The following is a 17,552-nucleotide window of genomic DNA, read 5'->3' as shown; positions in this document are numbered from 1 at the left end:
CTGCCTTTGAACCCCACACAGACTTTACACTTCAATGGGACGTGAATGTTTCAGACAATGGAGACAACTAGAGTGCCAGGCATAACTGGACACTGCAAGATGGACATTCCTAGGGTTGCGTCTGAGGCCGGAGATATTGGCTAGTGTCATTCAGTTGCAAATACCTGGGAGCAGCTTACATGCCAGAGGCTGTGCGTGAACAGCCCAGGAGTGGGGTTCTCACAGCAGAGCAGGGTAAGGCTGGCTCTCAGAGTCAAGGATTGGAATGACCTAGCAGATCACCGGTCCAGCTAACACCAGAGGGGAATGTCACAACCTCCAAGTCCCAAATTTCCCCCAAATCTTCTGCCCAGTAGAGTTCAGCTCTATCGCTGAATGCTTACAGAAGTTATTCATTTGTTGTTCCCTTAAAGAGACAGTACCTAGCAGCTTATTACCTTAAGTGGCATTAACACACATTCTTTTAATCAAAGTACTGAACTGATTTATAGTAGAAGTAAAACAAATTTATTAAACAAAAAGTGAGAGGTTTAACTGATACCAGGTATAAGGAATGAAGATAGAAAGGGTGACAAGAAAACGGAAGTAAAAATACACCGCTAAGCCTAAACCCTGATATAACAAACTAATCTCTTGCTCAAAGATGTTTCTCACTAAGTCTCCTTTCCAGCCTGGCTGACTAGACTCTGGCCCTGACCCTCCACAGAGCTCTGAGTGCTGGGTGCCTTTGTCTGCTCCGGTGAAGGCTACAATTGCTCCCCCCCCTTGTATCTTTCCAAAATCATTGACTCCGCATCCAGGGGCAGCAAGGCTTCCTCGGGGTGGAGTTTCCATCCCCTATCAAGATTGTTAAGTGGTCATCTTTCCCCACTTGCTCTCCTGATGACTTTGTTTCTCCTGCATGTAAATGTGCTTTTCTTTGTCACACCTTTCTTAATTTATATCAGAAACACATTCAAGCAGGTGGAACTACACTCCTTTGTCAGGAACAGGGATGTCCTGGGGGCTGCTTGCCAAATATATTTTGATAACATTTCCAGCATATATTTAGGTCCTTTGAGTTACCATATTTACACCATGAGAAAATATTAATTATCAGTGAGTTATTAGTTTTCCAGTGATATATACCCAAAAGGTGGCATGTAATAGCAAGACACCTGTGTGCCAGCTGGTATTGGGGTGCTTTGAGGATCACAGCAGCAGACAATGCAGTTGTTCCATCTTGAGCCACAGCTGGTTGAGAAGGAACAGGAGGGGCAGAAGCTCCATGCTGCTTATATGTTCTTGCATGGGAGCATAAGGTGCTGCTCTACAGAGGCATGGATGCTGCTGTTTACAATCTCCAATTGAGAGCACAGGGGCACATACACAGCCTATGGTAGGACATATACTTGAAGGAGGGGACAGTTACAATTGCATGATTTTACCTTTCTCCTTTAAAAGAAGGGTGGGATGAGGAGAAGTAGGAAATTACATATGTTTTGCCCCATTGTGTGTTGCATTGTGATACAGTCCTGCAGTTACATGATCACATACTTCCCCCTGCACCCCACTGCCTCATTCAGGGCACAGGATGGATGCATAAGGGGGCATTTCTAGTACAGGGCAAGTGGCAAGGCAGAGATTTATGAACCTTGTTCGGATCAGTTGGAACTGAACATAGCTTTGTCTCTACACCCATCAGAACAGCCCTGGGCAGCTCGCATGCTATGGCTGACTGTCGCTACATTAGCCAGCCATGCAACTCAGATCAGGAGCAATGGAAGCTCCCTAAAAGTGGGGAGGTCATCAGTGCCTGCACCATGGCCCTGTCCCCCTGCACCACCCCTTCCCCTGAGGCCCTGCCCCCACTTGCTCCTCTTCACGCCCTTCCATCGCTCGCCTTTACGGCTGGTAAAAAGTGTGAGGGCATAGCCCTCCCTTTTAAAAGTGATGAGGTTATGGCTCCCTGGTCCCCTGCCCCAACTAAGATCCGACTATAGCTACTGCTAATCTCTCTTCTGCCTCTCTTCTTTTATCATTAACTCTTGTGATTTTGGCCCCCACTACAGTCTGTCTTGTGCCTCAGAGCTCCAGCCCTTCCTGCAGCTTTCAGACTTGCCCAGGGGGAACCATCTCGAGGGGCTGGCTTCCCTACTTCCAGAGGAAGAGCAACCAATGGCAACTACTGCCTGAGCCCTTAGAGCACGCCCCCTCAGGGGCCCACAGACATGTGGTATAGGGGAGGGGAAAGCCCAGCCAAAGCCACTTTCAGAAAGGGGAAGCAGCAACCACTAGGAGCTGGCAGCTCTCTTCCCTCACTGCATGGGACCAGGCCTGGGAGGCTGAAGACACAGCCCCCTATTAGAGCTGACCACCCCCTCAGATCTGGGAGACCTACACAAAGAACCCTGAGACTGCCCCCACCCTCCCAGGGGGTGAAGCATCTTCACAGCTGCTGGAAGCCTACAGGTGTGCTTGAGGGCAACAGGTTCCATATCAGGGATGTATATGCAGACAAAGTTGACATGGGACTGGGTGAGTACCCTTGGTGACGGTCTGGGGCAAATGAGAGGGCTGGAAGGACAAAGCTAATTGATGTGGAATTTGGGGTGCATAACTACTGGGGAATGAGGCTGGGTAGAGGGCAGGAGCAGAGAATTCATTAACTGGGAGCCCTCTACATCAGGCAGCACTTCATAAAGACCTGCCCAAATTTGGATAAGCTAAAGGTCTGGTTTTGGCCACAAGACGTTGACACATATAGATTTTGGAGAAGCAAAGGGCTAGGATCAATGTATGTGTGACAATACCCTCGCTCAAAACAAGCCCAAAAAGGCTCCAAGCTTTCAGGCCCTCTTAAAAAAAAAGGAGGAGGGGGGAAGGGTAGAAAAGAGCATAAAATCCCCAGGCAGGCCCTGTTCAAGGCAGATTCTCAATGACATTACAATAGCTCTGTATAAAATACAGTGTGTGTGAAATCATTGCTGCTGCTGCTGCAGAACCAACTAAAAAGTAACCACAAGAAGATTGAATTACTTGATCTGAACAAGTGTAAAGGACAGAGACCACCTTCCCGGTGACTTCATGGCTCTGCCCACTTCTAGCTGGATTCCCCCTTACCCACACCAGGTCCTCACTGAGCTGGAGGGTCTGGTATTGTTCAGCAGCCCCACTGGGCAGGCTGAGTGAGAAGGGATCATAACAGGTTCCAAAGGCTCAGCTGGAAGGGGAGTGGTAGGCTCCCACTGCTCCAAGGGATAAGGGTCAATCCAATGGCTTCTCAAGGAATGTCCTGAATAGCTCTGCGCTGTGAACTCCCCTTGACTCCGCACCACTGACTAATCAGACATCCCCTCCAATGTAATATCTGTTAACCTCAATTCTGGTAGTTCAGTCCTGTTACCCTGCCAGTTCCAAAGGCAACAGATTCCCATCTTATTCTAAGAACAAAATAATTTACACACACAATTTGGTTTGGCAATCTTTATAGCCACAATACATCATAACCATGCACAAAAATCAAGTGATGCATATATATATTTACAAAGTGAATTGCACTTAACTGAACACATTAACCATGAATAAAAGTAAGTGACAGGAACCTCTTCCCAGTTGCATAAAGGTCCAGTGTGGTAGCCCACGAAGCCCGACAGACTACACTCTACCAAAAACTGATGATAGTGTAAATAACTGTAATGAAGCAGCCTTGGAATCACATTTTTCTGGAAATACCCCACTGCTCATCATTCTGAACTACAAAATTCTACATTACAGTCCTGTTAAAGGTCTGCTCTAGAAACCATGAGAATCCAAGCTCAGCCCTAACAGGCTGGAGACCAGTGAAGGACAATTTCAGCCTTCACTCCAAATTGCCTGACTTTTGCCTCTTTAAAAAGAGCAAGGTCCTTAATTAGTGTAAATTCCTTTACTGGGGCACAAAGGCCTCAGTAGGTGCCTATGAAATACCTTATTAGGTTTGTATTTTTCTACTGAGATCAAAATGTCTAAGGATGGTATTCTTCCTTTACGCTCAGAATGGAGACTCTCCTATCACAGAGCACAGATGGACTCCGTTTCACACCACTGATAGATCAAGGGTGACAGCACTCTGTGCCCACAGAAATCAAAATATTACTGGCCAAACAGAGAAGCAGATTTTTCAAAGCAAGTTGGCTTCTTTTAATGAGTGACCTATTCAAATAACAAAGGCATGGACCTGTCCTCAAAATCAAGACAGCAGCCTAACAATTCCAGTTGTCTTGCATATGAATCAAGAGGTATCTTCACACTGCATTTCCCACTTTGATTTTTTTTTTTTTTAAATGGACAAAGATACTAGGTCTTTTCCCACAGGCTGGGGGTTCTGTAGAGGCACCACATATAGTCAAGCTCCCTCTGATATAGCTCTGATGAGCTGTGGGGGGGTGGAAAGAAAGGAAATCATATTCCTTTCCCCTCTGCAAACACTTCTACAGCAGACACACACACAAAGTCCTTTTAATAAAGGGATTCAACAATTAGAGCAGAGTCATTGTGGAGTTTTGCAATAACAATTTTAGTGATTTAAACTTTCCCCTGGACCACACTTGCTTGCTTTGCACATCAGAGGTGAACTCCATAAAGACCGGCTGAGAGCTCCTGTCACTGAACTCAGACATGTAGGCAGTTACTGAGACTTCCCCATGTGACAGAAACGAATGTGAGATTTAACGAGAAAACCCTGATCAGAATAGGATGAGCTAATGTAATGAGGTTCCGCTGTGCATGTGTTCAATGACAAACATTGGGTGTTGGTTAATTTTGGTCTTCTGCCTCCTCTCCAAAACAGCTTCAATAGACAGTGATTAGCTAGTTATTTAATTAGTAAAAGATGCTGCTATCATGGCACCATCCAAGACAGAAATAAAATTTAAAGTCAGCAGGGACCTTCAAAATGGACACAACAACCAGACCATCCACATTTGATGGTGGAAGATGTTTTTGAAGTTAGTTTTAGCTAAGTTTTGAAAACTAACACTGTTTGCCGTGTCTGGGTGAAGTAGGGACTTGGAGAACAAGCTTTGTGAAGATTTAACTTTAACTCCCACAGAACCTGTTTGCTTCCTTGAACAGGCAGCTTTCTGTAAAAAGGAGTTTTAATTTATGAGACAAATTTTGCTCTCACTGACATGCAAATGCCCCCACTGCAGACAAGTGACAGAAGTGTACCTCTTCTAGTTTTTCCTCAGTTTTTTCATGTCAAGAAAGTGTAGTAATAGCCTGCACTACTGTACATCTTATTTAAAGGTTTGTTCTAGCTGCTCCAGGTCTGAGTATCAGAAAGCTGCCTTTGAATTCCTTTGTCTAGCACTCCAAGAGCAGGCACCTGCAGTGCTTTCTAATCACACTAAATTTCAGAAGTGTAAGGGATTGGCATGGGGGAGAATCAAGATACTTTAGATTATACGGTAACCCCATTAAGGTTTCCTAGCTGTGCATGGGAAGATATAAGAGCTATTAAGACTTAAGACTACAGTAAGTGCCCGTTCTCTAGTGCTAACGGCCTCTGGCATACCTTAGGCAAAATCATCTCATCCTCACAGGAGGGGGAAGAGTTTTGTGCTCTGCTGACTTTGCAAACAATTGCAGAACAGCCTGTGGGAAACAGTCCAGAACTAGGCTAATGAAGCAACCGACCAATTCAGACAAAAACAACTTCATGTCAAGTATGGGCTGGAGTGCAACCAGAAAACTAAGGGTATGTCTACACTGCCCATGTTACAGCATGGTGATGTGGGCAGTGCAGTCACGCTTCATCACTGGGGGAGAGCACAACTGAGCAGCTCGTTATGCCAGGACCTCAGGACAGGTGGAATTAGCACAGGATCTCTCCAGTAAGCAGGATGCTTGGTTGTTCTTGAGCCCTGGACAAGGATTTATTAGGGCTCTGAGCCAAATTCCAGAGCTCTGCACAAATCCCAGGAGTAAAAATGTTTCCAGGCCAGAGCCTAGGAATTTAACCAATTCTGACCCCTCCTGCTTCTCTCAACTCTTCTCAAACTAGCCAGAAAACCCCTCACCTGCTAACGAGAGAAGAGGCCGTTAGAAACAAAGGCTTTGCAGGGTAATCGCCGTATTAGTAAATTACCCCCGGACTAAGGCCTCTTAACAGCACAATTCTTCTTCATGCCATCAAAGTACTCAGGGATGCGCCTCGCTCCTTTACATCAAGTGTTCTGTTGAAAGAGCTTTTTAAAAACAAAACAAAACAAAAAAAAGACTCCAGCTCCAAGAGTGGCTGCCTGCTTTTGAAAGGAATATTTTCAAACCTTTATGAGACTGTTTTCAATATATTATGCATGATGTGCTTCCCCTGCCAGCCTCCAAATACTAACTGCAAGTCACACAATGTCTCAGACGCACCAGAAGGAGAAGGTTCCAGTTCAGGCTTGCTAGGAGTCCTGTTCTCAGGATGTTATTAGTGCTAGTGTCATGTGCTGAGAGTGCTTCTAGCACTGGGAGTTTGCAGGGACAGCACCCCACCACTTCCCAGGAGAGATAAATACCTTCCCCAGGAGATGGGGATCGTTCACCGTCCTAGAGCATAGTCCCACAGCCTGAAATGAACCCTGGCCAATGACTGTGGTGAATGTACTAGAAAACCGGTTAAGTTTAAATAATTTATGTTAAACTATGAAGTACTGAGACCATGTGACTGCTTAGCTTAAAACTCTGGCCTTCTATTTGTAAAATTTAATGCATTTGGCTGGACATCTTATAAAGAAAAGCCATCAGAGTTCACTGCCCTTAATTTTATTACATAACCAGATACAAAACAGTTGAGACTGGAATGTCAACTCCCCCCACCCCACCCCGCACCCCAAGCACACAATGTACAGTTTCAGATTCACTTTGTAACATAAAAATCAACAACTCACTGACATGCAAGGTAGGATGTGTCAAGTGAGGCCTGAACTCAGACTTTGGAAGCAAGTTGCTTTAGTTAGCCTCCCAAGAACAGCGGGTGCTCCCAACGCCTCGTTTTGATCATTTCACCTGGTACTCTTTCAACACAACACTGTTTACTGCAAAGATGCAACAGTACCAGAACTGGTGACCGATGAACCCTTCCCTACAGAGGATTTTCACAAGCAAGCAAGCGACTGACAAGTTTGTGATAAAATTATTCCTATTTAACAAGTTTAATAGTTGTTAGCCCTACTGATGACAGATAATCAGTCATATCATGTGAATTAGTCATTTGGAAGTTACAAGCTGCAATTCAGAAAACAGGCTAAGAGTGAAGTAGCAGGACAGTGTGTATTATGTGGAATTTTATACAGTTTAGTGGAGGTCAAGAAAAAAAAAGATTAAGCACCAGGTCAATAGTGAACGATAATGGAAAGAAAATCCAAGATGCTATGGTTCTGCATAAGCTTTACAAAATGTATAAAGTATTGGGTTTCTCTACAACAACCAAAAAACCTTACAAGTGCAGGTATGGACATGACATGAAAATAGTGCTTTACTCTCACTCAAACGGATTTAGGGATAGACCTAGTGAGAAAGCAGCATGCAAAAAAATTCTGGGACTAGAGAGGATTTCTCCTCCAGACACTGATCTACAGTATAAAATGAACCTAGTTCTACAGCTTGCAAGAGGACCTTAAAATGAATATGCTGGCACTTACTGTACATTAATGTTAGTTAACAAAGCCAAGAATAAATATTAAGCCACTTCATAGTGCCTGCCCAGAGCTGAACAGGCATCCATCGTGGCAAATAATGCAATGCAGACATACTTCATTGATCCCAAATAAAACAAATTAAGAGTAGAGAAGATTTCCCAGGCAGGAAACAGTAAACTGCACAGCCAGACTAACTCTGCATTCAGGGGAATTACATAATAAGTAAGGTTATTTTCAACACCACTCGTGTGTGCAGCCACTAAAAACCTCACTGTGATACTTCAGCTGGACAGAAAACAGAACATTTGGTAGACTAGGTATCTTCTTTTAATTTCTCCCCCATGTTTACAGAAACATAAGGGGCTGTGAAAAAGTCTGACTACGAGACAAATGAAAACCTAAATGTAGTTATTTCTTCAGCCATTCTAACCAAGTCCCCCTGCCTCCTCTCCCACACAAAAATAAAAATATACATTTGAGGAGAGTGCTTCACGGGATAACATCCAGCAGCAGATGTTCCACAACAAGTATGTCTACCAGATCAGTGCCTACATTTCAAGCCCAAAAGTCATCACATTCAAAAGGGAATTTCAGAGGCAAGGGAACGTTAGCCCTACAATTAAAGCTCTAAGATGACAGAAGTGGGCTGGGGAGGGGTGTGGAGAAGAGGAACACAGGGAGTCACTGAATCACAGGAAATATTTGAAAGAAGCCCACACAAGTTTCTAACTGAAGCACAGAAGATGTGAGGGGCACAGACAGCATCTACAGGTCACAGGTTCTGACAGCACTGGAGTTTGTTGGATTTCTGTCCATCGGTGGTTGGCGGGACGCTGATATCAACTACATTGTTGCCGGGAGACTCATCGTGTGCAGATCGATCTGCAATCTGCTTCTGTGAGACGATGCGGTAGATTTCTGTACATGAGAAGAGACTCGTTAGCGAGAGCCTAGACAAACATTTGCTTCAACAAGGTATTTGCACATTTCACAGAAAGGACATTGTAGAATGTGGTACTGAAGAGTTTCAAGGGTAATCTAGTCTGACCAGCCCCGGTGCTTACCTACAGCAGACCCTTTTGGCCAAAAAGGAGGCTGTTTACCTTGCCAAAACAGGGTTTATACAGTGTTATGTAGCTAATCCCAAATCTCTTCTAGTTTAGTCATAAATTCTGGTTTTGCTTCGTCCAATGCAGGGCAGAACGTTAATACCCACTGACACCTCTGAAAGCCATTATTTTTTTAACAGCTTCCTCATCAGTTCTGTAGCTGTATTCTTCTGCCCATGCTCTGTTAATAAGGACATCATGAAAACTAGATCTTTGTTTAGCGAAGTAATCTGCTCTTGCTACCAACTCCTCCTCCAAAGTGCTGCTTGACACCAATTTGCACAGGATATGGCTGATGGGCCTTTAGTGGGGTATAAGCAGAAAGAGGAGATTAACTCCCTAAACAGAGATACTATTTTCAAGGGCATGTCCTATATAAAAGGGAAAGTCACACCATCTAGAAGCATTATTGTTAAACAGGATGTTTGTTAAACTTCTACTTATGCATCAGCAACTCTTCCCAGTGGTCACTGCACACTTCTACTTTGGTCAAATGGTACAAGAATATCAGAACGCTGTTACCGCTGTACCGTAACAGCCATTGTCCCCCCCCCGGTGATCTACAACACACAGGTCAGTGGAAGCCAACGAGTCCCATAATGCAGTACTAGAGCATAAAGTAAAGTAATTTCTTTCCGATTCAAAACTAATCAATTCTGCCCTGAAGCAGGAGGATTAATAGCCTTGTAACACTTCAGAAGGAACATGGTCAGGTTAAAAGCTTTTTCAGCAATAAGCTTCTTTGTTTGTGTTATTATAGATTCATAGAATTGTAGGACTGGAAGGGACACAGATCATCTAGTCCAGTCCCCTGCACTCATGGTGTTATCTTCTAGACCAGGGGTCTCAAACGAGCACGAGGGTCACATGAGGACAAAGATACAAAAGCCCCCCACACTCTGCCCCCGGCTCCACTCCTTCCATGAGGCCCCACCCTCTGCCCCGCCTCTTCCCACCCCATTCCAACCCCTTACCCAAAGTCCCCGCCCCAGCCCTGCCTCCTCCCCTGAGTGTGCCATGTTCCCGCTCCTTCCCCCTCCCTCATGGAAAGTCCTAGGCACTGCCAAACAGCTGTTTGGCTGTGGGAAGCACTGTGAGGTAGGCAGAGGAGCGGGGATGGGGCGTGCTCTGGGGGGCAGAGAGATGAGGAGAACTGTGGCAGGCCGCAGGAAATAACTCTGCAGGCCACGTGTTTGAGACCCCTGTTCTAGACCATCCTTGACAGGTGTTTGTCTAAGGTGCTCTTAAAAATCCCCAATGATGGAGATTCCACAACCTCCCTCAGTAGTTTATTCCAGTGCTTAACCACCCTGACAGTTAAGAAGTTTTTCTTAATGTCCAACCTAAACCGTCCTTGCTGCAATTTAAGCCCATTGCATCTTGTCCTATCCTCAGAGGTTAAAGAGAACAATTTTTCTCCCTCCTCATTGTAACAACCTTTTATGTACTTGAAAACTGTTATGTCCCCTCAGTCTTCTCCGAACTAAACAAACCCAGTTTTTTCAAACTTCCTTCATAGGTCAGGTTTTCTAGACCATTAATCATTTTTGTTGCTCTTCTCCAGACTCTCCAATTTGTCCACATCTTTCCTGAAACGTAGCACCCAGAACTGGACACAATACTCCAGTTGAAGCCTAATCACCAGAGTAGAGCGGAAGAATTACTTCTCGTGTCTTTCTTACAACACTCCTGCTAATACATCCCAGAATGATGTTTGCAAAAACACCCAAAGAACAAAAAGCAACAGTGTTACACTGTTCACTCAGATTTAGCTTGTGGTCCACTCTGACCCCCAGATCCCTTTCTGCAGTGCTCCTTCCTAGGCAGTCATTGCCCATTTTGTATATGTGCAACTGATTGTTCCTTCCTAAGTGGAGGACTTTGTATTTGTCCTTATTGAATTTAATCGTATTTACTTCAGACCATTTCTCCAGTTTGTACAGGTCATTTTGAATTACAATCCTACCCTCCAAGGCATTTGCAACCCCTCCCAGCTTGGTATCGTTCGCAAACTTTATAAGTGTACTCTCTGTGCCAGAGGTTCTCAAGCTGTGGTCCACGGACCATCAAAACTTGCTGGGTTTTTGAAAGGCTCTAGAACATGCAGCCCACCAGGGTCTATGCTGGATATACTGGGAACCTTGAACTCATCCAAATGGCCCATCAGCTTCTACACACAGCTCCCGAGTGTAATTCAATAAGGCTACAGAAATTCAGGTTTTAAAAACCCACCAGATTACATCTCAGGCCCATTCCCTTGCAATACCTTGAAGCACCTATATATTAGGGAAAAGATGCCACAAATCCAGTCCCTCTAGACATCTGACACCAGGGAAGGAAAGCATTAGCATCAAATAGCACAAGGTCCTAGAGCTCAGGCCCATCTTAGTGATCTGCATCAGTAGAGCTGGTCAAAGAAAAGCTTAAGACAGCCAGCCTGGGGATCAATCTTGCCTTTTCTAGAGGAGGGTGACTTTTAGGCCTTGCTGTTGCTCAGGCACTCACAGTAAAAGTATCTCACATTCAAGCATCATCTCATTTCATCTTGTTGTTGGGGCTGATGTTGGCTCAGCATGTTTTCATGAAACACAGCAGGAGATGTCACCACTGCCTGCTTCTGCACAACCTGGGGGTGCAGGTCTTCCCTCTTCTGGAAGATAGGCTAATGAAGGACACCACTGTCCAAAGAGGGGCTGACTAGTGGTCTTATACTCAGATGCCTCACAGAACAAAGACAGATTTGTGCACGGTTTGGTCCTATTTGGGTAACAGCTAAGGGCCTTGTTAATCAACGTACGGACCCTGACAATCTGTGGATATGAATGAGCCTGGAAGACAGAGGCAGACCTGACTGACAAGTCAGAGGCTACTTTAGACGAGAGTCTGGGGCAGGACACAAAAACACTTGGCATTCCAGAAGGTTAATGTTGGAAGCGTGGGGGAAGAGAATCTGTAAGGTTTTGGACCTCACTTGCTCTCCAGGGTGATGTTAAAACAGGAAGAAGATATGGTAGCGATACGAGTCTGATAGTCTGAATGGGGGTTCCCCATCAGCTTTGTTAGAACCAGATTCAGATCTTGCAGTAGAGATTGTTGAAACAGACTATAGGGAGCAACTCTACACCTGCTTGCTATTTCCTTCTTTATACATACATGGATCACATTAGCCCAGTGTGATGCTATGGCGAAAAAGAGTTTGGGAATCACGATTGAAAAGGACTTACGTGGTTATTAGAGTCCTTCCTTTAAATGACAGGGGACTATATTCTAACATATGGCAGACGCCCTTCATCCCCTGGTGTATGATCTTTCATCAATGTGTGTGAGGTTTCCTACAGTTTGGCTTGTAGCCCAAAGGATTTAGTACAAAGTTTGTTCCCTATTGACTGTCCTGGCTGAGGATCCACATATCTGTTCCACGAAGCCAGATCCCGACACTACTCTTTGTGGCACAGTGGTGGAGGCTTGTCCAGGTTGTTCTCACTGCCTTCAGCCAGCTCTGGTCACCCACTAACCTGCCCTTGCATAGAGATGGTACTGCCAGAATATAGGCAAGTTTGTGCAGATCGGTAGAATTTTTTTTTTAAGTTTGTATTTCCTTCTCTCATGTTTCCCCCTTTGATCCAGAGATGGGAACCAGGAAGGCCTGGTCACTGGTGAGCAACTTCTAGTACAAGACTCCCTTTATCTCCTTACTTTCTTTCTGCTACACACACACTTAGTCCCTTGGGGCCTTTACTCCTGGGTGAATTTTGTACCAAAAAATTTAAATTTCTGCACACAATATTTTAAAATTCAGCATGTTTTATTTGTGAAAGACAACACTATAATCACCCCCGTTTCACTTATTTTGGTTATTTCAAAATACCACCCAGCAAGTATGTCTGTAACAATACAGACAACAAAAGAGATTCCCCTGGAGTAGTGAGTTAAAGAAACCCCTATGACAACCCAGTTCCTGTTTCACAGTTATGCTTTTGTCAGGTGCCTCAGTCTGGGTCTATCACATGCGCCAACTGGGCACATCTTGGGGGAAAACTCTGCCCCTCCAGTCTTTTAGTCTAGTCTCATTTTTTCACCCTGCACGTGTAGTGTTGCTATATAAAGGTTCCCAAATAGAGGACACTGCTGGGGGGGGGGGGGGGGGGGGGGGGGGAGAAGGGGAAAGACGGGACACCTAAAGGGCTCCGAGTATTGGGAGAGGGTATTTGGGGGGTACTGGAGGGGGCTGCATGGGACACCCCCAGCCCATACTCCCATACCCTTCCCTCTGCAGAGATCCAGCTGTGGGGTGCCCCCCACCCTGACCCAGACACCTGTACCCCCTCCACCCCCAGAGATCCAGAGGGAGAAACAGCCTGATGCTGCTCAGATAGGACTTGTATGGGGTACCCGGTGGCGATTTCAGTGTTGGGCTGTGCAGGGCTGACACTCCACAGGGCCTCCACCCCGGCCAGGCTGGGTGCTCCACTCACTGCAGGGCTGTGGCCCACACACCACCTCCTTCTTTCACGGCATGCTGGGAACTGCAGCTGCTGGGAACCCTCCAGTCCCCACCCCCCGCAATGGCCTGTATTTGCAAGCTGGGGAAGCCAGGCTCTGCAGGGTCCAGCAGCCCCTAGTGGCATCCAGCAGCTCCGCAGCACAAATTCTCTGGGGGAGAAAGTGAAATTCTGCACAGAACATTAATTTTGCATAAATTCTGCATTGTGCAGAATTCCCCCAGGAGTAATTTGTGCTTTGCAATTGCAGCAAGGTAAATAAATGGTTGGTAAAGCCCTACCAGATATATTTGTTTTTTATAATTAAAAGGAGGGACAGCTTTTTATATGTAAAGGACAGCTTCACATTGTTTTACTAGCATTCCTGCTTCTGGCTTCCCTTTCATATGTCTCATGTCCCAGACATGGATCTTCACCAGCTTTCCAATTACAACAGCAAACCTGAATCCCAGTTTGGTATGGAACTGGAGCACTTGAGAGCATGAAATATTTTATGAATGTGCAGGAATGTTGACATTTTATAGAATGCAGGGGGTCCTAAAAGTCACCAGCACAGCCGAGGAAAACAGAATTGGGCCTGTCCCGCCTTTCCAAAATGCTTTTAATGAAAGAACATTGTTGTTAGAAATTCAAGTCTTGTCAACTACGCTGAATTACAGAACCGGTAGAATTATCCTAAAATGGGAGTGAAAAGTGATTGGGAAGGTGCTTTTGTTAAAAAAATCTCATCTTAAACTGCATTAATCACCTCCTGTAGACCTGGCCCTAAACATTAGAAACTTTTGCCTGTGTAACAACAGTGGTTAGGGTGTGATATTTTACTAGCTTTTTATACTAGCAAAGGCCCTAGTGTAGATGCACGTATACTGGCAGAGAAGTGCTTCTGCCAGTATAGCTGATTTCATGTGGTGAACTAGAGCCCTTTGCTATGTCTCCACTGAGGCGGTTTGCTGGTATAGCTATATTTAGAAAATCTTTTCTAGTGCAGACTGGTCTAAGATTCAACACTTCCACTGTTTCACTACTGCAGTGTTTCCCAACCCACCAGTGGGTTGCGGGAAGGGTCTAGGTGGGTTCTATGTGCCCCAGAGGCACTCCCCCGCTGCACTCTCGCTTCCCCTGGGCAGTGAGGAGTGGGATCTGGATGGCAGCCACAGCACAGAGGAAGTGCCTCCAGGGCATGCACAGACTGCTGGCTGTCTGGTAGATGGCGCTGGCTGCTTCCTCTGCGCTGGCTGCTGCGATCATCATCTGGAGCCCACTCTCACTCCACCTGAGAACCGGGATTCAGGCAGCAGCAGCAGTTTGGAGCACACAGCCAAAGCCAGCAAGTGGCCAGTCAGCAGTGATCATGGCCCAGCCGCAGAGACACAGGTGCTGACTGGAGCTGCAGAAAGGGACAGAGCTGGGAGAACAAGAGCAAAGGGTTGGGGGAGCCGAGCAGAGGGTCTGGGAGCAGGGCAGCAGGAGTGTTCTCGCCTTGATGCCCAAGCAGACTGGCACTGTGTGCCCCCCTCCTTGCTGGGAGGGGATCCGTATTTGGTGTCTGTTTCAGTTGGGTCCCCCAGGCATAAAAGGGTCTTGAGAGGCTAATTCTCTCCCAGGAAAAGGACGGCCTGCAGGATGTTGTGTGTGTTCCTTTGTTTTGTTGTATGTAGCCTGCCCTCCACTCCCCCATAAAGAAAGCAGCGATGACCTTAGACTACAGGGAGCACAAGCCCTAATAGAGTCCTCTATTCACAAGAGAGGGCGGTGCTGAGAGAGCAAGAGCAAGGGGGCTGGGAGGAGCTGAGCGGGGACAAGTCCAAGTTAGAGGCCGCCCCACTTCCCCTTTTAAATGGAGCTCCGCAGCCCTGCACTGTACATGCTGTCATACTAGTGTGGATAGCACATAATTGTCGTTTTCTTTCATGTTTGAATTAAAAAAACATTTTAAAAGATTCAATTAAATTCAGATTAAATTTAAAGACAGTGGCATGTGTATGCACCGGCACACTCAGTATATCTATAAAAAGGTGGGCCCCCCCGAGGAGAAAATGCAGTTGGCGGGTCCCTTTAAGAGAGTTTGGTGATCAGTGCCAAGAAAACATCGCATACCCGAGTTCAAGCAAAACCAAATCCAGCCCTTAGTGCCCTGATTTAAAAATAATAAAACAAAACGAGAACCTTTCTGTTCACTAGTATCCATCGGCAGCAACTGCAAGGACAAATCCCTGCCAGGTCATCTTGGCATTATAAACCAGCAAAAGGGCTTCAGAAGTTGAACTGCTGTCCCTAATGGTCTGTCTCCACTGTACCCATCATCATGTAAGACTCCAGCCTTGTACCCAGCTGATAGGTGCCTTTCTTAGAGAGGTTCTCATGAGCTTTTCCCACATACTGCAGACATGCAAGCCAAAAAGCAAAGCCATACCTGTGAGGATGTTCTTGAAGGCTTCTTCTACATTTGTGGAATCCAGGGCCGAAGTTTCAATAAAAGATAAGTTATTTTTTTCTGTAAAAAGAAACAGATCATTCAGTTAAAGACTTTAGCAGCACTTTTGAATTATAGACCTTGGCTTAGATTTCTTGGTATAGCCGGCCTGGACCCCAGTCTTGTTTTCTGTGTGACAGAAGAAGCTCCACTACTTGCTCAAATGGATCTGGCACCCCAGTCCCAAGAGTCTGAGCACATCTCCCTCCTTTCAGTCCCTCTTCTGCCAGGCAACAGGGTCCCTGCCCTGCACGTTATTTATTATTGCGCTACAGTTGCCAACAGCAGTTTGGAACTACCCATCTACAACGCTGTCCTCGGGAGCCATAAGATCTTACCGTGTTATAGGTGAAACCGCGTTATATCGAACTTGCTTTGATCCACCAGAGTGCGCAGCCCCCCCCACCCCCCGGAGCACTGCTTTACCGCGTTATAATCGGGTTGCGTTGTATTGGGGTAGAGGTGTACCGGTGTGCTGCAGCTCCCAGCAACACAGGAGTACCTCTGAGCAATAGCAAAGGCACAGTCATGTAGATGGGTAACTGCAAGATTCATCCTCACTCCACTCCCAGAGACTGACTTGGGAAAAGCAGGACTTCTGTGACCCCACAGCCAATAATTCCCTGGAGACATCACACTAGCAAGGGCAAGAAACAATGAAACAGGAGTGCCCGGGGCAGCAGGTTTGTATAATTTTTGGTGGTACCCAGAATGGGTCCAAGTGCCACCACCCCGCACTCCCCTAAGGCTCTGGGAGGGAGTCTGGGTGCAGGAGGGGTCTGGGCTAGGATAGGGGTGCAGGAGGGGGTTTGGCGTACTGGCTGGGGAGGGGGTTGGTTGCTGGAGGGGTGCTGGTTCTAGTCTGAGACGGGTTGGGTGCAGGAGGGGGTATGGAGTACTGGCTTGGGGAGGCTGCTGGAGGGGGTGTGGGGCTGGGGATAAGGAGTTTGGGGTGCAGCAGGCAGGCTGCCCCGGGCTACGGGGGCCAGAGAGGACACCCCGACCCCCAGCCCTCTCCCCACTGGCAGCAGCGAGCTCTAGGGAAGGGGGGGCCCTCCCTGGCATGACACTCACCCAAGCCCCACCCAGGCTGCTGCTCAGGAAGTCCAGCCAGGATACGCCCAACTCCCTACACCCCCAGAGTTGCCTCAAGAGGCATGTGCCATGCACCTCCTCCCTCCACAGGTGCAGCAGCCGCCTCAGCCTGCCCCCGGCACCGCTCCCTTGTAGCCGGCAGCGGCAGGCGAGGGAGCGCAGCGTGGAGTGGCAGAGCAGCTGCCCAGGGCAGGCAGGGACACTTGGGGAAGGCGTGCAGGGGCGGCAGGTGGGGCTGGGGGAGAGAGACCTGGCCCCTTACATTGGTGGAGCGGGGCCCCTCCAGGCCCTGAATTTGCTGGAGCCTGGGAACCACGGGCCCATACAACTCGCCGCCCTTGGGAGTGCCTTCCCTCCACAGAGATCATGTACCACTGCCACCATCAACGTTTAAATGCTGCACATATGACGTTACAGTCCTGCCTGCCAAAATGTGAGACCTTAAATTGGAAGTTTGCATTGCAGCCCCCGCCCCCATCATTAACTATGACGGAACAGCCGAGGTAGGAGCTGCAGCCTCTCATTCCGTATTGCACTGGGTTTCAGTAGGACACGCAGGGGAAAGACTCATTTAGTCTCTTGAGATTTGTGACTTGCTCCGTTACATGGTGTTGGCTAACACCAAGGCAGGGAGGGTTTTAAACCATTTCCACAGCCAAAGGTAAATCTCTGTTCAACACAAATATTTCGCTCTTTACTGAATGTAATACTCAGAGAACGTTTA

At 46.8% G+C, this 17,552-nt stretch overlaps 1 protein-coding gene across 3 annotated transcripts in view; it reads right to left on the bottom strand.

The window, feature by feature from the left end:
* Window positions 1-7,139: 7,139 nt before the first annotated feature.
* Window positions 7,140-17,552, bottom strand: part of RAB11B (RAB11B, member RAS oncogene family) — a 33,733-nt gene continuing 23,320 nt past the window's right edge. For all 3 annotated transcript variants that reach the window (XM_039515590.1, XM_039515592.1, XM_039515591.1), the window contains exons 4-5: window positions 15,674-15,754; window positions 7,140-8,567 (exon numbers count right to left, since the gene is read on the bottom strand). In XM_039515590.1, coding sequence (XP_039371524.1) covers window positions 8,422-8,567; window positions 15,674-15,754 — 227 coding nt within the window. In that variant the 3' untranslated portion in view covers window positions 7,140-8,421. The remainder of the gene's footprint in view (window positions 8,568-15,673; window positions 15,755-17,552) is intronic.

The sequence above is a fragment of the Mauremys reevesii genome, linkage group 26 (genome assembly GCF_016161935.1).
Source record: "Mauremys reevesii isolate NIE-2019 linkage group 26, ASM1616193v1, whole genome shotgun sequence".
Classification (NCBI taxonomy): Eukaryota; Metazoa; Chordata; order Testudines; family Geoemydidae; genus Mauremys; species Mauremys reevesii.
Note: the sequence above shows the minus strand (reverse complement) of the source record. Positions and strands in the feature narration are given on the sequence as shown.